Source organism: Lepisma saccharinum, unplaced genomic scaffold (genome assembly GCF_977018435.1).
Source record: "Lepisma saccharinum unplaced genomic scaffold, izLepSacc3.1 HAP1_SCAFFOLD_503, whole genome shotgun sequence".
NCBI classification, from domain to species: domain Eukaryota; kingdom Metazoa; phylum Arthropoda; class Insecta; order Zygentoma; family Lepismatidae; genus Lepisma; species Lepisma saccharinum.
Genome location: NW_028143188.1, coordinates 121,949 through 146,181, shown reverse-complemented (window position 1 = coordinate 146,181; position 24,233 = coordinate 121,949). Strand labels below are relative to the sequence as shown.

General features: G+C 38.5%; 1 protein-coding gene across 1 annotated transcript in view; it reads right to left on the bottom strand.

Moving 5' to 3' along the window:
- The window catches only part of LOC145982968 (exportin-2-like), a 55,662-nt gene that overhangs the window by 8,420 nt on the left and 23,009 nt on the right, over positions 1-24,233 (bottom strand). The window contains exons 8-15 of the mRNA XM_083116248.1: positions 23,666-23,864; positions 22,187-22,290; positions 20,373-20,529; positions 20,030-20,121; positions 11,909-12,105; positions 7,214-7,311; positions 3,227-3,394; positions 281-427 (exon numbers count right to left, since the gene is read on the bottom strand). Of these exons, the coding sequence (XP_082972374.1) occupies positions 281-427; positions 3,227-3,394; positions 7,214-7,311; positions 11,909-12,105; positions 20,030-20,121; positions 20,373-20,529; positions 22,187-22,290; positions 23,666-23,864 (1,162 nt within the window). The remainder of the gene's footprint in view (positions 1-280; positions 428-3,226; positions 3,395-7,213; positions 7,312-11,908; positions 12,106-20,029; positions 20,122-20,372; positions 20,530-22,186; positions 22,291-23,665; positions 23,865-24,233) is intronic.

The window sequence follows — 24,233 nt, the reverse complement described above, 5'->3', positions numbered from 1 at the left end:
TTTCTGTTTCCAATCTATGAGACTGTCATGAACAGCCGTAAGCTGTGACCTACAAATTAAAATAATAATTTAAAGAACAATGATGGTATAATTCTAGGCATAATGTGAAGAAAAGTGTGCTGAAATTAAAAAGTTAATTTTGGTGAAAATAACACCGAAAGGTAACTAAAGGACACCACTTTTGGGGAAAAAAATAACACCAAAAAAAATGAGGGTCCCTATTCAATTCGTGCAAAATTACCTACACCTCCACCAAAGAGTTTCTGAAACTGTAACCTACCAGTACTGTGAATATTTTCCATTTGCAAGTTCTGAACATTCACATAAGAGTTTTGTCATTCCCACAGCACAAATCTTCTTCTCAACTGTCCCCGATATTTTCTGTAAATGTGGTATAATGAGCTGTTCTATGACGATCCCAAACATTCTGTGAATGGTAAAGAAATCATAATACATAGTAAGAAAATAAGAACAACTTTGGGAAAACTAACAACTAGGACTGGGCCACTACTAACACAATACCGGTGTATTAGTTGAAATTTCATCACAATATCTGAGTGTTCACTGAATTGCGACCACCCATCCAAACAACAAGGAATGGTCCAGCAGCTGCTGATTACATGACCACCACGTGGAAGTATCATGGGGAATGTATAGACACAACGCTACATGTTAGTCGAACAGCACATGTTAAAATGGGAGGTGGTCAGGATTTAACGTCGTTCCAAAAGGGCATTAGGTGCGTTAATAGCCCAGACAGCGACACTGGTCGGATGCACCCGTTCCAGTATAGTGAAGGTGTACAGAGAGCGGCTAGAAAATGGGGCAATGACCACCAACAGGCAGAACTGCAAGGGCGTATGGAAGGTGACACCACGGGGAGACTGTTGAGTAAAACTGCTAGTGACAGCTGAACGCACCATCAGCATGCTGGAATTACGGGATCAACACAACAGTGGATGCACAACACCCATATGCCATGCAATTGTGCAGCGTGCACTGCCACACATGAAATTCCACAGCAGACAACCCACTCCTCACAAAGCATCACTGCTGACTTTGTCTCGCTTTGGCCCACGAGCACGATGATTGGACCATGGATGATTGGAAGATTGTGTGTTGGGTCAGATGAATCACGGTTTATGCTACACCACTCTGACCGGCGTGTACGTGTGTGGCGCCAACAGAACGAGACTATGGACCCTTCCTGCATGGTGAGTGCTGTATAGGGCATCTGTATGGTGTGGCGTTGCTTCTGTTGGGAAGGACTGGGACCATTGGTGTGTATGGACTGCTGTGTGACATCCATTGTGTATCGAGAGGTGTTAGGGGATCACTTACACCCCACAATGCAACACTTCTATCCACACGGGGACGACAATGCACGGTGCCACCGAGGTGGGACAGTACTTGCTTGACTGCAGGAACATTCCACAGATGCAGCATATGATTTGGCCCCCTAACTCCCCCGATCTTAATCCCATAGAGCATGTGTGGGATGTTGTGGAACGAGCTCTTTGAACCATGCATCATGCACAGACATCAGTTGGCTCGTTATGGGATGCCAACAGGAATATACGGTGTCAGATTCTTGTGGAGACATATCAACACCTCGTTTAATTCATGCCACGTCGTGTCCAGGTCTTCAGCCGAGCCAAAGTATTAGGTAGGTGGTCGCAATTCAGTGAGCACTCTGTGTACATTTCCTGAGTCTGCATAAATGCTGCGCAACACTTTTGCGTAGTCTAAATATCATGGAAATTATGCAAAATGAAGATGTATTGGCCGATATTGGCATATCGGTTTATCAGCATAATTGCCAATTATTTTACCGATCAGATATATCTATAAATATCTTATAATTTAGTGCAAAATTCTGTTATTTTTATGGATAATCTCCATGCCCTACTTTAAAAAAATGTCCAAATATGTCTAAATTGCATTGCAGTCACTTGGAATTTTATATCAGATCAGTAGAATATCGGTTATCTGTAGAGGCGTGCATATTTCGATTTTAACGAAAACATGAAATGTGAAATAACACACTGTAATGTTAATTTTTCATGTATCTGAAAGATGTGAAGTCCATTTTCCTACCCTGTTTTGTCATGAAATAACCTGCAAAATGCAAAATAGACTCTTAAACACAAAATTTAGAGTGTATTTACAGACGTGACACTTTCTGAAGTCAGAATTATCTCGATAGTTATGCAATTCACAGAAAATTGATTAATTCTGCTGTAAATATTTGAGAAGAAAAAATTGACCCCATTATACAGGAATAAACTTAATATTCTGGTAACCACATAAGTGTGCTATTAGAAGGGATATGTTTATTTTGTGTAATAAGTGGTTTTAAAATCAAATTTAGGATTACATTCACATTTTTAAAACCAAAATGTCATTTTATGTACCGCTTTTTCGCATAAAACACATATTTTAAAAATATTAAAAAAACACAAGTGGTAATTATGTTACGCTATACAGTAAAACTTCATTAATCCAGACCCCGATAAACTGGACTTCGCTTAATCCTGACAGGCAAACGGCAAAAAAGAAAAAAATGAAAAGCAGAATGCAAGCTTTTAAATGTGGCTAGAAGTCAACAAGAGAACTTCCCACAGAAAAGGTAGTCAGCCACTGATGAAATTCTGTTTCTCGCAGACTTTGTACTGTACTGTATAGTGTATTTAGGCCTATGTCCTTTAAATACACCATAATAAGCATGTTTTGTTGCTATAAACGGAGTTTTAATCCACTTTCTAATGTTCCTTTAGGTTATTTCAGTTAATCTGGACTTTCGTTAAACTTGTCAACTTAATTAAAAAATTACGTTACGTAAAAATTTGTACTTACGTGCATGTAAGAACTGTAAGAACAAGAGAGATCATTTTACAATGCAAGCAATATGTACATACAAGAAAGAATATTATTTGAAACTTCAGAAAACTGGAGTATTCAGATACAAAAAATCAACTTCTGCAATTGGAAATTAGGCAACAGGAACAAAAACTATGACATCCCTTCTTCAGAAATTATTTCATTGAATGTGATTCCTCCAAGGCTCTGAAGACACAAAAGTGATGATTGTGAAATACCCAACACGATTTTAAGTTGCTGTCTCACTTGAAGATATAACAATAAGTACAGTGCAGTGAAATGCCCAAGAGCCTTTTGAAATTCAAACATTACACAACACAAAACAAGAAAATACATAAATACTCACTGTTGCTGTATTCCATCAACCATTTCTATCAAATTGCTAGCTCCGTAATTTACCGCATACAGGAACAAAAATACCAGAAGTCCTTTCACAAACTTTGTTGTTTTCGACGATGAGAGTCGCTTGAAGAGTTCGACAAACACCTGCTTCATGAACGGCAGCAAGGCATTCCTGTGTGGGAAGAAAAGAATCACAATAGACTATGGGACCATAATTTACCTAATTTAGTACGGGCAAAAAACTTATAATTATGACCCCACATGCTATACTGGAAATGTGCTCAAAAACTGTCACTGCATATTACTACCTAAAGGCACAGTTCGAGCCATTATAGTTTAAGCTTATCATGTGTTATGACGTGTGTAGTCATAAGTGGATAATTATTGGTCCATGTTGGTGTTTGTTAAGTTGTCTTTAAATTTACATTTCATGAAGAATACTTACGTGGTGATGGTGTGCGTGATAAAAAATAGAGACAGGATAGGTCACGGATACAGTCCAGCCAAGGGAAACGAAACTAGCTGGAAAGTATGATTCCAAACGCGAGAGGGGAAGTAGGTAGCCCTGTGGCTTTCCTTGCTGTGTTTATTACTGCTTTCTGTGTTGTGTTTGTGATGTCTCTTACAATTCGTAACAAACCGTTTTGAAGTGCAACAAAGAAAACTGTGACGTTTTGGTCCTTGTTGCACATTCTACAAAACGCCGTCGATACAATACAGAATGCCAAAAACCATTCAGTTACTACATTTTCTTTATTGTATTTATAATACTTTGCATAATAATACTATTATTATTATTATTATTATTATTATATTATTATAGTGAATACTATCCTGATTACTGCTGTGTACATTTGTGCTAATTATACGATTTACTAAGGAGACTAATTTAATTGAATGATCCAAAATAAAGTTACTGGTTTACAAACAAGTTTATCTACTAATGTGACGTAATGAATATTTTCCTGACATGTTCCGTTTGCTTATATAGTATATGGATGTTTTCTTTTTTCATTCTGTAATAATAATAAATAATCCGTTGCGCAACAGGCCCATGAAGGGCCTAGGCGTACCTACCGACTGCCGGTCTCCCTCCCACGCTTTCCTTCGTCACCTCTAAGCGTGGAGATCTTCAACCAGTATTGGAATAGTCGGGGGGTCAGCCCCACGTATCCCCAGCCGTTATAGTAGGTCTCCGTGACCGGATTACGCTGACTCACTTGGAGCTCCCCAATTTCCTCACGATGGTGGGTTGCCACCGGCCCTATACGTAGGCTGAATAAATTCCGACCAGAACCGGATTCGAACCTACGCCGTCCCGCAGCGAACGATCTCAAGACGAGTGAACGCCTTAACCCGCTCGGCTACCCTTACATAATTCGTAAACACCTCTACGTACTTTGGCGGTGATGTTACTACGTTTGAAACTTCTTTGTTGTTTCCACAGCAGACGATTTTCACGAAACCTGCTTCCTGAACAAAGTGCCGTCACCCCTATTTTGCCAGTGAACACGTCCAGTTGGCGCATGTGCACTTCCGTCCATGGTCTCAGCTAAGGCAGCCAGACAGTACTTGACCTTGGCTGGATTTTGGATTATTTTTGCGATTTCACAGACTTTCAAAGGAAATAACTTGAATAAGTGAACCAACAAATACCCAAGTGTGTAGTGGATGCAAGTTATGCAGGGAATTATGTGCTATTTGGCCAAATTGATGTGATTGATTTTCCGGCAGGAAGGAGAAAATGTCTGCCATATCGGTAGGATGCATGTAAGTAGGAAACTATTCCTCCAAGCGATTTCAAATACGAAGGTTAGTAATACTACAGTAACTACAGTTGGGACGTGCTAGCAACCAGCATGGAACCACCCACTCTGGTAGCGAAGCACTGTTGCTGGATTGACCTACTTCAGGATTTTCGTGAGCCCACAGAAACACGTGTAGGATTAAACATCTGGTTTAAACAGTCAACAATGGGACACATCCATTGTTCTCATTCAGACTCTGTTCATATTTGAAGGAACAACTGGCGGAGTAAAGTGAGTTTTTTTTTTTTCCAGTCAGATTTTTGTATTGAATACTTTTGTGCGTGAACGAACTTTCAAAGCTTAAGCAATTAAAGCACCTATATGCTGACTCCCCCCATCCTTGTATTTACAAAAATAGTAATAATATTCTGCCTCTTTAAATTAATAGTGATGAAGATGAACGAATTAAACATAAAAGGAAGAAATACATCAGGCACGTAGCCAGGTGGAGGACTCGGGAGGGCTGAAATCCCCCTCCCTGAAATGCTACAAATATCTAATTTAAAAAGTGTATAGTGGTAATTAATTTTACTTCATTAGCAGGATTAAACACCTTGCATAATACATTGTAATAATCTGAGATTCATCTTCAGGACTTCTAACCCCACTGTTTCAACTTTATTTGGCGGCTGCTAATAAGGGATGATCCCCACCCCGAAATAAAATTCTGGCCTGCAATGATTCAAACTTTTAAAACCTGTCATTGCAGGTAATTTCGAGCTCGGAAAAGGATTTTTTTTTTATCATTCATAGGGAATTTCATTCTGAGCCAGGAACACAACAACAGAAGTTTGGCACGTGAAACTGAATGCGTGTAGTAGTTGACTTTGTGCTGTTCTTCGTGTTTATTATTTATTTAGGTGTTAGTGTTTGTCGTGATAGTGCTGTGTTAAAGGGTAATGGATGTGATACAAGATTTGCTGGTGAAACCTTTTGGAACAAGATCTTTTCAGGAGAAGTTGCAAATTGTTAATACAGGTAGGCCAGTGCCATCGCTTGAACTTATTTCTACACACAAAGACAAAAATTGGGAATATGTGAGGCATTTTCGCAAGCAAATTATGACGAAACACCATGGTTGACAAGAAGTATAAGTGTTAATAAGCTTTTTTGTTGGCTGTGCTTACTTTTCGGGACTGAAAAGAATGTATGGACATGTGGCAAAAGTAAAAAAAAAAAAAGGTAAAGTGCTCCCCTGTGCATAGCACCAAGCCATGAAGGTGTATAGGGGGTGTGGGGGTAACGCCCCACACTTTCTTGATCCGGTCGTGAGTGGGGGTGATGTGATCAGCATCATGCCCCTGACCGCCTTTACCCCCCAGGGTTTCCCCCAGGTACCCATGTTATTCGACACTGGGTGGGCGTCGGGGCCACTTCCATCGTTAGAAAAGTTCCCGGATTTGAACCGGCTGGGGATCGAACCCGGGACCTTTAGCATGGTAGTCAGATGCGTTACCGACTGAGCCACCGCAGCCACTCATGTTATGGACATGTGGCGGATACTATAATCTAAACAATCTTTGCAATGCATGTGCCAAACATGAAAAATCAAAAAGTCACATAACTTCCTTTGTTAAGCTGCAATCTTTCGCACAGACAGGTACTGACGTGCAACTGCACAAACAGCGTGCTTTGGATGTGCTACAGCACAAGTAATCGGGTCCTGGAGTAATTTGAATTTTGCACTTAAATTAATATTGCGGGATTTTATTTCACTAGTGCACGTCTTTTATTTTATATTTCACAGGTTGTTTTTTTTTATAGCTTTATAATACTGTCTTGTTTTATTATTTTCAATTCTACACGTATATTAAACTGCAATAACGAGAATTAATTGATTGTGGTCGTAGCAATAAGACAACCTTTCCCACACAATATTCCTAAATCCGATATGGATCATCACATAAATTGCACGGAAACTTTTGGAGTTTGAGGATCAAGGGTCGGAGATTACCCACTCGTTAGAACCAGCATACGCCACTGCACTGGGGAGGCCCTAAATCAGTCAAAATGAAGAAAAAAGATGATGCTACATGTTCAAGTGTCATGTCTAGCATATGTTATCGTGTCTGAACAGGGTTAGGGGCGACATACTTAATCACAGCTTGTAATAATGTACAAAGTGTGGGTAATACTGAAAAAGCAATACGACAAAACTTTATACTTTATACATATGTACTTACGCTGGAAAGTGTTCAATGAGACTTTGCATCAAGTAGAATCCTTCATGGTCATTTACTTTGGAGGCGACAAGTTTCTGAATCAAATCCAAAATCTGAACCTGTAAGAAATATTCAAGGATTACTAGGGGCATTATGACATTTTTTAAGCACTCTAGGCGTAATACACAAAGAATACACGTCACTTTGCTTCGGTAAAACACAACCTGGGATAAAGAAATAAGATACTTACAATTTTTGATTTCAGCTTCAACCATCTTTCTTTTTTAGTAGTCTTTTTGATCATTTTTTACCTCATTTTTTATGGATATTTTTTCTTTCCAGAATTGAATACAAATTGATATAATTTCTACAAAGTTTTATATTAACAAATTTGAATAGTTTTTTTACAATATTGTCTGATGGTAACTTATTATTTTTGAAATATAATAGGTTTTAAAAAAAAATCGCTACTATGTTGGGATATGGATTGCAATGGTGAACAATAGATGGCTCTGGACTTATGAATATTTTCTAACATTTTTCTTTATTGTTTCTGAATGTTTTACTGTGGTGGAAATGAGTTAATATCTTGATCTTTTTTACAGAATTTAGAATTTTATTTGAAATTAAGAAGACAAACCACATGTAGGAAAATAAAGTTTAATTTCTAATTGTCATAAAGAAAAATGAAGTTAATTTCCTTTTATACAAGTAATAAGAGAGCTAAATTTTTCATGCCAAACGGCTTTTATATCAATATCATGATGATATTGATATAGCATGCATATTTCGTTTTTGACGAAAACACAAAATGTGAAATCACACATTCTATGTGAAATCACACATTCTAATGTTAATTTTTCATGTTTCTGAAAGGTGTGAGGTGCATTTTCCTACACTGTTTTGTAACGAAATGAACTGCAAAATCCGAAATACACTCTGAAACACAAAATTTAGAGTATATTTACTGTTGCAACACTTTCTGAAGTTTGAATTATCCAGTGAGTTATGCAATTCACGGAAAATTGATAAATTCTGAATTGAGAAGCAAGAATGGACCCCTTTATACAGGAATAAACTTAATACTCTGGTAACTACAAAAATGTGCTATTAGAAGGGTTATGTTTATTAATTTAATAAGTGCAGTTTTTAAATCAAATTCTAGATTATGTTCACAATTTTTAACCAAAATGTCATTTTATTTTATTTACCGCTTTTGAATCCGAAATTGACTGTTTTGTACTGAAATTTTGCTTCTTTATTTAGCAAAAATATGTGCTTCTAACGATTTCGTAGTAAAAATACCGCAAAGTCAGTAAACTCAGTCACACAAATGTATATGTTAAGGGTATACAAGACAAATACTGGGTAAACCACAGGAACGTATCGTTATCATGCATCAGCATGGTTCGTGAGGTGGTACCGCTACACATGCAGTGCAGTGGAGATTTGTTCAGCACCATCGAAGTATGCAACACAGCACCTTCCAAAAGAGCACAGATATACAAATGCACGATCTGATGTCAATTCACAAGTGGGTTCAGCAACAGTGTTAATTCAGGTACTCGCATTTTCCACGAAGCTGTTTTAAGTAATTTTTTATTAATTTCGGTAGCCACTGCCACCATCCTTGTTGGAATTCGTTGTGTCATTGTTTGGTACATTTCTACTGTTTCTTCCTAAATCACTGCTAGGTGTGCTGTTGACGCCTGTATGTCTGCGTATGTGTCATCTGCTGTTCACCGGTGTTAATTGCTGCAGTAAAGGAACCAAGGTGTGGTGTGCCTGACCACTATCTATGTTCAGTTCATGGTTGTAGTGCATGATGGCATGTTTTTCTTTGATTTTTTTGTCTATGAGAGTGTGTGCTTTGTATTTGACATGCACTTTTTCGATTTTATCGTTGTGGAATTTGATATGCTTTGCAAGTCCGGTGGTGGGTTGGGCCGTTTTGCATTTGATAGGTGCTGCTGAATTCTCTCACAGATAGGCCTGATGGATCTGCCGATGTAATGAGCCTTGCACTCGCATTCAGCATCATACACACCTGGGTTGTTGAGGGGGGAGAGGAAGTATTGTTTATGTTTGTTTAGTTGGTCAGCTATTTTGGAGGTTCGTTTGTGTGTTATTTGGATTTAGTTGGATTCATGGCAGAAATTGTCCCAAGTAGGTCTGAAAGAATAGGAGATTCCAGTTTCCAGGTCTCCACATTTGACAGTCACTAACTTTTGTTATTAGAATACTGAAGGAGTGTTTTGTTTTGCAATCGACTAGGTATCTGATTGACCAATGTTCCCCAAGACATTGCTGAAATGTGTCTTCGTACAATGCCCATTGCATCCAATCATGCTCTGCAGTGTTTCTGACAGAATGGTTAAATTTTCATTCATTCATTGTTTTCTGCCTAATTGGCAGGTTTTTCACTGCAATCTCCAGCTTTCCCTGTTCTCTGCCTTACGCTTCGTAATAGCATACGACCCAGTTAATTTAATATCATCCATAAGCTGATATCTCTTTCTTCCATGGACTTTTCTTCCTTCAACCATTCCCTCCAAGGCATCTCTTAGCAGGCAGTTTCTTCTTAGACAGTGTCCTAACCAGTTTCTTTTCCTCTTCTTGATGGTCTCCAGTATAGATCTTTTTTCACCAACTCTTTTTCAGTACGGTTTCGTTTCTTACCTTGTCCGTCCATTTTACACGCTCCATTTTTCGCCATGTCCACATTTCAAAAGCTTCGAGTCGTTTCTCTTCATTTCTTCTCAACGTCCAGGTTTCTGCACCATATAGTGCTACACTCCACACAAAACATTTCACTAATCTCTTCCTCAGACCTATGTCCATGGGTCCACAAAAAACATTTTTTCTTCTATTGAAAGCTTCTTTTGCTATTGCGATTCTCATTTTCACTTCTTGGTTGCAGCTCATGTCACTGCTTATAATGCATCCGAGGTACTTGAAGCTATCCACTTGCTGGATTCTTTCACTGTTTACTCTCACATTAATATTCCTTGGTTTCCATCCTATAACCATTGCCTTTGTCTTCTTTACATTTATCTTCATCCCATACTGCTCACAGCTGCTGTTTAACTCTTCTAACATATTATTTATGGTTATTTCATCCTCAGCGAATAATGCCATGTCATCAGCAAATCTTATGCAGTTTATTCTTCTTCCTCCCAATTTGACACCTGTGCCCTGGAAACAAGTTTTCACTATATCTTCTAAATAGATATTAAACAAAGTAGGCGATAGGCAGCATCCTTGTCGTACTCCTCTTCCAATTTTACAGCCTTCTGTCATTTCATCTCCTGTTCTCACTTTAACTCGTTGATTCATTAAATTTAATGAACATTTAATGGATGTTTTCTTCCATAAGAGACATTTAAGATAAACTATCGTCATGCTCTCTCATTCTCAAAGATCCGTAGTTTCTTTAAAGCTATAAAATATGTCCCATCCACCAGTACTCTGAATTTCATTAAAAATAATGAAAATTTCTCACAGCCCATTCTTTTATATACCCAGGACTCGCTGTACACGTGGAATGTCCACATCAGCTAATATCAGTTAAGTTCTTCAGAACACAAAACAACAAAAATCAACCTTACTTAGGCAAAAAATGCACAATTACCAATGAATTGGTATTAGCATTGTCTCAGCCCTGAATGGGACCTTTCTGTGTGAATCACATCTTACACCCAGGACTCAGGGCATGGTGTCCTGTTTCACGAAGAGCTTAATTTTAGTAATTAATCAAATTAACTCTGTTTCACAAAAAAACCATTTAGAACCAAGGTATGGCTTTCCATTTGGTAATGCATGATCAGCGCATTGAGCCCTATCGCTGATTTCTGGCTTCTAGACTAAGGTCGAATCTTTTTTTCAAATAGTTCCTTAATTGTCCATGCAATGGTGGGTCAATACTGAAATTTTGGGAAATCGAAACCACTCACAGCAAAGGTGATTTATGTGGGAGTTCATAGTTATGAAATGGTGTATTTAGATTTAATTTACAAGAATATCACATTGGTAAGAGAGCCCTGCCCATCCAACACAGAGAGTTGATTGGTTTCCAGTTAGTTAATAAAATACGGTATTTTATTCATAATTGGGAAGACAGAGACGCAGTAGTATATAAATACGCAGAAACTAGTACTCACTTATCCGCGAAACTGTTTTTCCTTTGTTCTATCAATTTCAGTGGCCAAACAACAGTACAGAAAATTCCAACAAGGATGGTGGCAGTGGCCACTGAAATTGATAGAACGAAGAAAAAACAGTTTCGCAGATAAGTGAGTACTAGATTCTTCGTAATTTACGGCATTTTAGTTATTTTTCTACATTGTAAAGTTAATTCTGATGGTAAGGATAATTCAGGTTTAACCCATTAACTCTTTTCGTTGTCTTCTTTTTCATCTTTTTCCTCTCTTGCTACTATTTTTTGTTTCTAATACAGCTAGAACTATCTCACCAAACGTCTGTGTGAATATATATGCTATAGTAAATTGAAAATATAGTTGAAACAAACAAAGCGTATATATACGCCTTCCGCATTACAGCAGCACAGCGTATACTGAATTTGACGAAAAAACCTACATTTTCCAGTAGCGACTTGTTAAACAAATTCCACACTTAAGGGGTTAAATGAAATAAAAGAATCAATCTTCAAATCAAAGATCATGTGCAGAGTAGCCAATAAAAATGTGTCATACTTACAAAATGTTGCCGAATTTGAGAGGCTCCCTTGGCAATAAATGCTTGCAGCAGTCGTACTAGAGGGTGGGTGTTGCCAGGCCGCTCCCACAAGACGGGCGCCAACAAGCAAGGAAACAGTGCCATGTATGGCTCTGGGACTCCCGATGCCTGAAGCTCAAGCAGCAGAGACAACATTTGCAATACATACGGAATGAATTCTGAAAGAATAAATTGACATGCGTTAAACTGACCAAACATAAATCAAACTGAAAAATAACCTCTTAAAAAGAGGGAAACATAAAAATATTAGGCTCAGTCAAGAAATAAGGAGGCAGAGGATATGACACCAAATCTACGGTAGTTAGAAATGGGTCGACGGGCCCAAAATGGAGGTGCAGGTGTGACGATGATTCGCGCACATTTTTCCATTACATGGCGTTACGTGTCTGGCAAGGTATGCGCAAAGGCTGCTAAACGAGCAGTGGCCATGTCCAGTCATTCCGTGTTTGATTGCGACGCGTAATGGAGGTATCCAAAGAAGAGCAGCAGGGTGTTGTGCGCTTCTTGCCAGTGGAAGGTGTAGTCGTGAAATCCATCGATGAATGGAAAGGATATATGGGGGCACTGTATGTCCCAGGCAAAGAGTGCAGGAGTGGAACAAACGCTTTCGCGAAGGGTGCATGTCGAACGGGGACGACATGCGGAGTGGAGCACCAAAGCGTGTCACAGACCAGCCAACACAACAAAGGAATGTCTGAAAAAATTCAAGTGGGAGTCCTGAGCCCCCCCCCCCCCCTTACAGTCCAGATCTGTGCCCGTGTGACTTCCACATATTCGGTGAGCTCAACAAAGCACTGCGGGGACAACGGTTTCAATCTGACTATGACGTCAAGGAGTACGTGCGCAATTGGTTCCAACAGCAGCCAAAGGAGTTCTCAGAGCATGCAATTCTGCGACTGACGTCACAATGGGATAAATACCTGAACACTGGCGAACAAAACTTCTGAGGTTCGTTACGTATGTACTGTGAAATATCCTCTGCCTCGTTATTTATTGACTGAGCCTCATATTGCATATTATATTCTTGATCAGGTTTCTTATAAGTACATACAAATAGAATAGAATGGATCTTTATTTAAGCAGACGTGCTGTTCTCAGAACCAACCTTTGTCACAGATTCAATGAATATACATGTGTTCCAGTCACACTGGCGACAGCAAAAGTCTGGAGATAATCGGGCAGAATGAATAAATCAGAGCTGTAAATTTCATTCTGGTTCGGCTCTGTAAAATACATCTTAAAAAAAGTCACATTTTCTTCGTTCAACCAACTTCATAGTCACCCCCTTCCCCATTCAAGGGAGCAGTCCAAACTCCTTCCTCGACTTGCATTGTAATCCAGCGTGAAAAAGGAAACACACAACTTGCAATCTGTTTTCACTCAATGCATATTCTAGGACACGTCATTAAACAGCGTCGCAGTCGAAAATCATTCAGGTTTGGAATTCAATTTCACTTTAAACTGTATACTTAGTCCTGATTAGCCCATCAGCATAAAATGAACTCAAAACAAGCTTTACGAAACCTGCACACTTTTAGATATCAAAATGGGAGATCGTTATTTACTCTCACCTTAATTGACGATTTAACGTTGGATTTAGGAGTATTCTCAGATTTAATGTTGGATTTAGGAGTATTCTCAATGTCAAACATCTGCTCCTCCAAACGTTTTCCCCTTGAATAATGTTTCTTTAAATCGGTCTCAGCGTCCATTTCTACATTGAGCACTTTTTTTTTCTCTCCACAAGAATGGTTCTGAAGAAAAGCTGCGATTATATTGTGTGCATTTCCTTCCAACACGCTCAGAGTGTTGAGGAAGTTTATTCTTGTCAGATGCAAAATAAAATTTACAGTTTTGCTTATGAGAAAGCGCAGAACATGAAGTTGTTTTAACTTTTGTTTTTCTTTCTGGATATTGAATTTTTTTATCTTCAAATCAAAACAGCTTTGCGAGATTAAAAAACAATGACTTTTTGCTTCGAGCTGGATGAGTCATTGCCGTTATCGGCAAGCGAGAGCTTTGCAGACACTAGACAAAACATGCGCCAGCTGCAGCAACAGATGGTCGAAGAGAAAATCCTCAGCATTTTAAAATAACGCAGTCGAAGACTGAACTTTTATCAGCAGTGTGAATAAGAAATAAATGACCCTTGCTTTACGTTTTACTATGCAACGGACAATAATACAGGCAATATTTCCAATGCAGTAAATAGCATTAAAAGAAAAAAATAGGACCAGACCTCTGCAATTATCACATTGCCTTGCACACCAGTGACGGAGAATGAGCTGGGAAGGGTAGGGGGTGTTTTTTTATTTTTTTAAATCACCCCATGTGCACACACGAGCAAGAAAATCGTGGCTGAAACAATTGTCATTGCTGCCCCCTCTTCCTACACGTTTGCTGAGAGAAAAAGAGTGAGAAGTCACTCAGCCAACAGAACACTTTTTTGGCAAATATTACGACATCGGCATAGTTAGGAAAACGTATGAAGTGGGAAACGGGAGTTATGATGCACGTAAGATCGAAGTAAACTTTTGCGGAAGCTTGGATGACAAATCATTAAGCAGGTTGACGATCTTTAGTTGGCCTATGTGGCTTTGATTATCTCTAACAGTTTCGCTTTTTTATGAAGTGTTACAGGGAACAAAGAACGCGTTTTGAATGAAAGCGGTTACTGGAAGTTGTCGGCTACAAGGCCAAGAGTTGCTTGCTCACGGCAACCTGCTGAAATCTAGATCAGAGCTGGACAGACAGTCCAGACTTCCATGCACCACGCATCTGTATTTTGGAACATTCCTGCAATGTTATCTCTAATTTCTCAAGGTGGTGTATTTATCGATGAAAGAAATTGACCTGCCATATACATATGCAAGTCCAGCACAGTCATTTCGGGCTGTCCCCCCCCCCCCAATCCAGTTTTCAGCAGCTCTTAGGACAAGGAAACAAGTCAAGATCGATTTAAAATAACATCCAACCACATTCGATCTTCTCTTCTCACGTATCCAAGAGCAAGCAAATTCACAATGGCAAAACAAGCCTAGCGTGTTGGGTAGCGGCCGTCAGGTGCAGGGTAACATTGGTGCACTTGGGGGAGCGGAGGGTAAAGGTCAAGTGGTATTGGATATCACTCAAGCTTGGTGTGGTGGTGTCTATTTTTGTCTATTTTTAGATCAGACCCACCTGCGAGCGGTAGAGCACTCGTGAAGGGAATGAGTGCAAATAAAACAAGCACAAAAAAAAAAGTATTTTTCGGCCGATTTCCTTCAATTTTTCAACTTTTTTCCAAATTTTTCACGGTTCACAGGAAAAGGGTCGTTATATCCGGGGTCGTAGAATCGAGAATTGACTGTATTTGCACTGACCTTTATTTTGACATCTTTTTGTTTATGTCAGTAGTGTTTTGTCAGTTAAATAGAAGATATTCACGAAATTTATTGTGTGCGAAAATGAATAAGTATACCCCACATACAGTCCACAAAACATTAGCTCTTTTGTGTGACACTTTTCCGGGCAGAGTAATATCCTGTTTTGGTGATTTGCCATGGCCGGCCAGGTCCCCCGATTTGACCGGTTCAAAATTTTTCCTTTGGAGATATATGAAGTCATTTGTTTATGTGAATAAGCCAGAGACGTTACAGCAACTAAAGGACAATATTCTGTATGAAATTGAAAACATTTCTTTGCAGATTTCCAACACTATGGAATATGCAATAAAAAGAACCCAAATCTGAATCAATTCGAATGGTGGTCATTTATTGGATGTTATCTTTAAAAAATGAGGACATAAAACTTACAAGTACTAAAAATAGTTTAACACAAAAAAACCTACTTTGTTTAATTTAAAACCCAAGATATAGGCTAAGAAAATCAGGTGATGACTTTTGCGCCACCTTGTATAATGTCTATGCATAAACCAGAGCTACTTTCCAGATTTGGAAACACATGGTGAGCTACCAAGCATGGATTCAACTCTTTTGTGATAACTTCTTAATACATAAGAAAAATACACATACATAAAATTAAATTATTTTCTTAATAAACAGACGAATTTGATAATCAATATAATTTATGTCATGTTAAACTACAGAGTGTTCGAAAAGTCCCTGCACTCGAAGTTTTCAAAATTTTTTGCTTATAATTTATTGAACTTGTTAACATTTGTTAACTATGTCTTTAATTCATAATTGGGAAAAGAGAGACGCGGTAGTATATAAATACGGAGAAACTATTGGTGAGCCCAACTTAAGAGTTCAGTATTGGGCTTATGGCGACAATGTTGCCGCATAGTGCGCAGTAGAAGAGAGCTCCAGCGTGCATCGAGCGTCTGCTGTAGTACATGCCGCAACAAAAGTTAGTGGTACTGTTCAATACAAGAATGCATGACTTGGTGGGAAGCTGTTCATTCTTGCCGCTGTTGGTCCAGAATAATGACGGTCTGTGGAGGAAGATTACAAAATAACATTTTCTGAATATATATACTTTTTATACGTCTTGCTGTCTATTTTATCACATGCGTCAGCAGTGTTTTTTATTTCTTTTATGCAACGAAAGGCTAATCAGGACTGGTCCTACAGTTTCAAGTGGGATCCGAACCACTATGTGCCTCCAACGGGTATCGACCCCGGGACCCCCTGATTATGAGGCTACGACGTTACCACTGCCTCTTTCACATTTTTCAGTGCGCTGTCTCATTTGATATAGAACCGTGTTCATTATACCGGCATACACCAAAGCAAATCCACCCCCCACTTCGTCGTCACATTTGAATCGAGGGAAAAGGGTTCGACACCCGGTGGAGGCACATAGTGGTTCATATCTCACATAAAACCGTAGGTCCAGTCCCAATTAACATATCTGTGCATAAAAGTTGATTCAAAAATCAATTAACCAATTATTAGTAGAGGTGTGAAATAGATGAAGTTCTGTTGTATTTGTGTGAACAATGATTACCGAAAGAAAGAGACATACGTTGGAAATATTCAATCTAAAATGCTCTCGCTTTGTGTCCAACAGTTAATGTTATTGCCTTGCAAGCAACAAGTCTCGGATTATATTTACTTTAAGTATCTCATAAATCTATTCCCTATTTATGCATTTGCGTCAAACCTTGATTTTATATTTTAACTATCTGGAAATGACCTGCCCGATCATTTTATTTAATATAATGCTATCATTACTTTTTATAATACTTAGTCATCCTTTGGGAAGAGCAAGTGAGCCGGGGGTCTCCCGCTAGATCCGCCAATGCATACAATATGCCTGTTTTCGGAGAATTACCCAAAATGAGAAAACGTGCACACAAATAAGAAACTACTTGACCCCACGGAAGCGTATTCACGAACTTTTGCCTGGCCATTCCCCACCCATATCCCTCTTCCCAACACCTGTTTGCAGCGAGTGGCAACAGGCAGAAGGCTTGTTATTTTTAACTCCCCAAATCGCGGTTAACACAAGAAAGGAAAGTGCCTTTTTTGAATGGTCTGAATTGTAAAAGAAGGTATAGACCATCAAAACCTTACATTTCCTGTGCTTTTTGCATATTTATTATTTTCTCCTCGAATGTTAACGGCTTTTGTTTCTGACAGAAACACACATGTTTGGGGGTGGGGATCTCAAAAGTAAAAGCCCATAACAGCTCATACTGAACTCTTAACTTGGGCTCCACTATAGTACTCACTTTTATCCGCGAAGCTGTTTTTTCTTCTTTTTCAATTAATTTCAGTGGCCACTGCCACCATCCTCGTTGGAACTTGCTGTACCATTGCTTGGCGTGCGTCTTTTGTTGGTAGATGTCTGGCTGCCGCTAGGTGCGCTGTTGTTAACTGTGAGTCTGGGTTTATGTCATCTGCTATATCACCATCAGCCATGCACTTAACAAATTCACAACCACGGTCTACAGAAAACCGGATGCATGCAACAAGTACATACATGCTTTCTATAGCTATCCCCCTAAGCAAAAAGCCAACGTGTGGCTGAACTTTCATCGAAGAGCCTTCTCCTACTGTGGCAAAGAAGAGGATCTACGAGAGGAGATAGCCACCATCACTGAAATAGCCCTGAAACATGGCTACACTGAAACACAACTTTCCACTTGGTGCAATAAAGCGGAAATACAGGTCAAACACCCTAACCAACCACAATCAACCCATCCGCAAGCAACACCCAGCGGCCAATATAAATGGTTCGCCTTCCCCTACCATCCCACCACTTCCAACCGCATATCCAAAGCCCTTCTCCCACATGGCATCAAAGTAGCGCACAAACCCAATTCCAAAATAGCTGATAAACTGAACAAACACAAACGGTACTTCCTCTCCCCCCTTGACAACCCAGGTGTATACGATGCAGAGTGTGAATGCAAGGCACATTACATCGGCAGGTCCATCAGATCTGCCAATGAAAGAATCCAACAGCACCTAACAGATGCAAAAAAAAAGCCCAACCCACAACTGGTCTTGCCAAACACATCAAATACCATAGCCATAATATTCAAAAGGTTCGAGTCAAACACACTGCCCACACGCTCGTAGACACCAAAATCAAGGAACCGCATGTCATAAGCAACTTCCCGCACGAGCTAAACATCGATAGCGGGCAAGCGCATCACACTTGGATTCCCCTACTACAACAGTTATCGCCCGGAAATAGCAGACGACATAAACCCAGACTCACAGTTAACAACAGCGCACCTAGCGGCAGCCAGACAACTACCAACAAAAGACGCACGCCAAGCAACGGTACAGCAAGTTCCAACGAGGATGGTGGCAGTGGTCACTGAAATTAATTGAAAAAGAAGAATAAACAGCTTCGCGGATAAATGTGAGTACTAGTTTCTCCGTATTTATATGTCTTTAAATACACAACAAAATAATTTTTTTTACACTAAATGTGAGTAATACTGCAATCTCTGAGGTCGGTAACGAACTGACAAGACGGCAAACCACTTTCTGCACGCTGAAATACACAGAAAGAATATTGAAATTAAATTTGAAACAATCATCCATTATGGTTTTACCTGGGGTCAGATCATCGGGAAATAGACTTCTCCATTTCTCCACATACCTTTCATATGACATACTCAAAATATGCTTCCAACAAGCGATTTGATGTGTGCGCGTAAAGCTTGACACCCACTGAGATGCAGGGCAATGCGGCAACAGAAAGCAACAAAACCGTTTCAGTTTTTTATACCTTTAGGATAACCTGCAGACTTCTCGCACAGAAATTCAGTGCTTTGGTTCCGCACGTTTCCCTCTAGTGGGCGTTACACCATTTGATTTCATTAGAAGCAGGCAACAGAAGTTCTGTTGCTGCATTTCTGTTTCCCCGCGTCTCAGTGGGTAATGTGCTTAAAAGGCATTGTTGGCAAACTCTGATTGTATGTTTCACACCGAGGACTGTAACAGCGGCACTGCTCTAAATATAACAAACTCATTCTTCAAGGTCATATCAATCTCTACTGGCAGGCTTGCCAACTTACGAAGATGATTGCCTTAGTAGCTTTTTCTTTTAAAAGTATGAGTGGGCACGGTAGTATTTGTGGGATCTGAAATGCAGCCGCACTTACTATAAATATTACGGATCCTTAACATACAGAGGTCTTAACCATGCATATGCTACAATGCTTGGAGCTGGGAAACAGTGAATCAGTGATTGGTTGAATTTTCTTTGACTGACATTGGGGATTTTCGAATTCCAAGGGGCTGAATGCTGTTAGCAGGATGAAACAAATGAGTGTCAGATATACTACATGTTGTCAAACATACTATAACTTACTCCGACAACAATATTATCAGCACTAAAAATCAATGGGGGTTAATTCTTGTCGCGTGGTCCTGCAAATAAGTATCCAGCATGATCACCCACAGGTCAGTATGCAACTGGCAAACACAGAAGTATGCTTGGCAACATTACTTTCAGAGAGCGATGTTGCCTCTACAGATTTTGCTTTGCAACTGAGTTCCTTGCCACCCATGTAGCCACTCACCCCTGAAGACAATTGGGGGACAGAAAGAGCCAGAACTAGCCATGAAGGCCAGTCACCAGCTGAAAATGTCATTAGTATAAGAGAAAATTCCATACCTTGTACGTCCTGCTGAAGTATTTCTTGAAAAATTGGAAAGAAAGCTTCATCAAATGAAGACACCGCAGATGGATTTGATTTACAAGTGATTCTGAAAATGGAAATAAAAACACATCAAACAACGTACGCATATTAGATAATATGTACACAAAAGAATTCGAAAGTCATTAGAATAAATTAAATTTTTGCAGCATTGCAAAATTGACTTACTGCAGTGTAGAATTTCTAGTTCCTCAGGTTGAATGACAACCAAAACATTGTACTCTGAGGGAAGACAATAACAAACCGTACGAACATTAGCTTTTATTACATATAACATAAAATAAGCTGGCCTTAACTTACCTTACGGAAAGACACAAAGTCTCGAACAAATAGTGGTTGAAGTGAGGTTTACTTGGATTTTTAGCAACAACCGTCAACTTTTGTGTAAGTTTTGGGAGAACTGCAGCAAGGAATGGTATCACCCTCTCCTGAAGAGTTGAGAAACTTCTCATTATGGCTGTAAGAATAACAATAATAATAATAAAAATTAGGGATGGAACAGATTAATTGGTACTCTATACGTAGGGATGTGAAGTTTTATTTTTATTTTTTAAAAAATTTCAATGTTATTTTGTACTGTAATTCGGTGTTATTTTTAAATGTATTATTACTGTTCCTTCCATGCTTAACATTTCCACATTGTTTTATTTCCGGAAAATTCAGACAAATTTTAGTTAAAAGTGGCATCCCTCTCAAAAATGACCAAATTTCTTCCATAGGAAAACTATTTCATCTCATCAGCCACTAAATATGAAATGTTTATTGAATGATAACACCCAAATCTTTGAACACTATCATACACATCACATTACCCTAACACTGCCAAAAAATCCCTCTGCAACTTCAAAATACTGGTTTCTGTACACACACACACATAACCCCCCCCCCCCCCGAAAAAAAAAAGACAACAGATGCTTCTCCCTAAAGATTTTCCAGTTTCTATGAAATTTCCCTGCTGGGAAGACTATCCTACGGGGATTCTATTTCAGAACAAGATTAAACTGTCAGTTATGTCTGCGCCAAACTGCAATAAATGAAGTGTTGCAATCTCTCGAATCCAACTATCACCAGCTAGACTACAAATGACAGATCTAATAGCACTTCAGGTACAAGTTAAAGTGCAAAATTTGGTGTTATTAGAAAAAATGGCATAATTTGCATTATTTCGCGATTCCGAAACCCCGAAAACTTGCCTCTTTTATCTACCCAAATACATTTTAAACACTTTGTTTTGCTTTCCTCAACTTTTCGGTGCAATCGTTAAAACTAAAACTTCACGTCCCTATATATTAGTGTACCGGTACAATTACCAATAATTTTACCAATCCAATATATCTTAAATATCCTACAATTTAGTGCACTATTGTGCCATTTTGATATAATTTTTATGGATATAAACATATAATCTCCATTCCGTACATTTTTCCAAAAAGTCAATGTATAAATATGCAGCTTGATTTGCATTGCGAAAGCTTGGTTCATCTAGCAACATACATTTATTAAGTATGAACCATTTAAAATTTTATATCACATCAGAATATCGGTTATCAGTATTGGTCAATTTTATATTTAATATTTGTACTTTAGCAGTATTGGCCAAAATTTCATATTGAACCATCTCTAATAAAAACACTTTTCAAAGCATAGAATGACAGTTAGATGTAAATTCCATTCTATATTCAGGTGATCAAATAAGATATTATATCTACATTTTACAATGGGATCTGAATCACTGAAATATGTCCTCGTCAGGAACTGAGCCTAAATCCCTTAATTACAAGGCAACAAAGTAGCTCTTAAATTATTGAGAAGATCCTGAGACATGCAAAGAAAAATGCAAGCTCTAATATTAATCACAATAAGAGTACGAAAAATAAAGCAGTGGAAAATATCATACTCTTGCAGAACACAGATTTCATCTTCCTCACAATCTCTATAAGGCATGTGGCCACCACATGTAATGTCGATGTTGCCAATTATCGTTAGTACAACCAAATAAAAAGGACATTGTTAAATCTCTCATTTATAACTGATGTACATGGTCTTGAACTAGCATGAACTGATGCGAAAATTCAACTTAACCTTTAATGTGACAGCCCCACAACACAACTTACCTTTCATTACATACTCGTTCTCTTGGGAAGCAGGGAAGTTGAGAGTTCCTAGGAGATTCGTGAGAAGATTTTCAGCCAAGGGTGCGAGATCTTCGCTTGTTACCCTGTAAGTGGATAAGATTTATCAAACAAGTTAAAAAGGGGGTACCAAATCTGAAGCAATGGTATCAGTAGGGACACAGGCCAATACTTTCTGGCATTTTGTTTTTTCAGAGGGTCCTCCAAAATTTCACGCAACACTTTATCTAATTATCCTGAAAATTATGCAAAATTCAAAGTCTTCTTTTATTTAGCACAAGTATTGTGGGGGGGGGGGGGAAATTGTGATTATGTAACATACATTTTAATATTCTGATATATTTCTTGCACATTTTAAAGCAAAACTCGATGCATATAATAAAAATGGAATATTTACACAATAATAATTACCACCTAAAGTGTAGATCACCAACCCTGAGACCTTCTGTAAACGAACCGTCTCACCAATTCGATGTATCACTCCGCGTCAGCTGATTCATGACCGCAATCATCTGCTGTTACACTCATAGTTCACTGCATCTATTCAATTTATATAAGAGCCTCTGAATGTGAGAACCTGCTCTCAAAACATCAGATGAATATGCAGCCTCATACATTGTTGCTTTCCCCTGCCATGTCACCAAGTTATTTTACGAAGTGCACTTTATTTGGCGGAACAAAAATCGTTATTAGGATGCTTGTCAAAGTTTTCAACCGCAATAAATTTATGAATTTTCTTTCTTTGTCTTGATCATCATCATCAATATATTTATTGGACTTACAGCATTGCATATGGCTGTTTATGCCCATTATATATTTTATTTACATAAGATGCAATTTACATAAAATCTACAAACAAATTTCAAATACACTCCTATCTATATCAAACCTTAGAAATATACATTACCATGTTATATCATTTTGTCTAAAAAAATGCAAGTAAAATATATTCAATTCGCATGCAAGAAAGAAGCCAAATTTATGGGAAATGATTACTGGTGCAAAGAGTTAACCATAAAGGTGAAGCAATATGCACAAAAGAAAAAGCATTGGGTTTAAAATGAGACGTCATTTGCGGCAGCGTATCCCATACTACAAATTGGCTGTTGATTTACTTTACGTAATGAATCCTGTAACAATGCTGGATTTTCATGTGGATTATTTTACTTCTATGAGTTTGCAATGCTTTCTGCATGCAGGTGGTTTTGTTTACAGAAGGTCTCAGGGTTAGTGATTTGAACTTTATTCCATAGAATAAAATAGATATTAAAAATCACAAAAAGGGAATAAAGAAGATAAATAACTTTTAAAACTGCTACAGTAGTACAAGCTCTAACTTTGATACTGGAATATTATTACTCTAAAGCATTTGAATAAAATAAAAGTAGGATTTATGCGAACATCTCACAAATACAGAATGCAAAATACAGGAATTTCAACATGTGAAATTTGAAAACTTACAATGGTCCACCTTGTGAATTTCTCATAACCAGTATCTTCTCAATAGCGCAAGCTGCATACGTGTGAATAACAGAATTTTGAGCTTGCAAATGTCGAATCAGCTGTGGAATGCTTCCAATGACCATTTCCGGAGGAAGCTGGTTCCTAAAGATCATTATGTACTTAATTGCATCAGCCTTCAATACTGGTAATTCATTAACTGAAAGCGACATAAAAAAATATAACTTAATTATATGAATTTCAGATTGACAACAGGGAAGAATTATTTCAATAATAGATAGCATAAAGAAAAATATTACAAAACTAAGCAGTTCTCTGAATGTTAGTTACAATGGTTCTACATTAGCACACAATGTTAGTTGGACACAGTGGCGGCGATTGGTTTCCAAAACTGGGGAGGCAAAGTGACAAAACAAGGGGGGGGATTTTCCCTTTGTAGATAAGGTTTAGCATAGTGTAGGAGAAAAAGTTGCAAAAAGTGAGGGGGGCAACTGCCCCCCTTGTCCCCCTAATTGCTGCCACTGATTGGACATTAACCATTGCCTAGTGCTTAAACTATACTTATTCT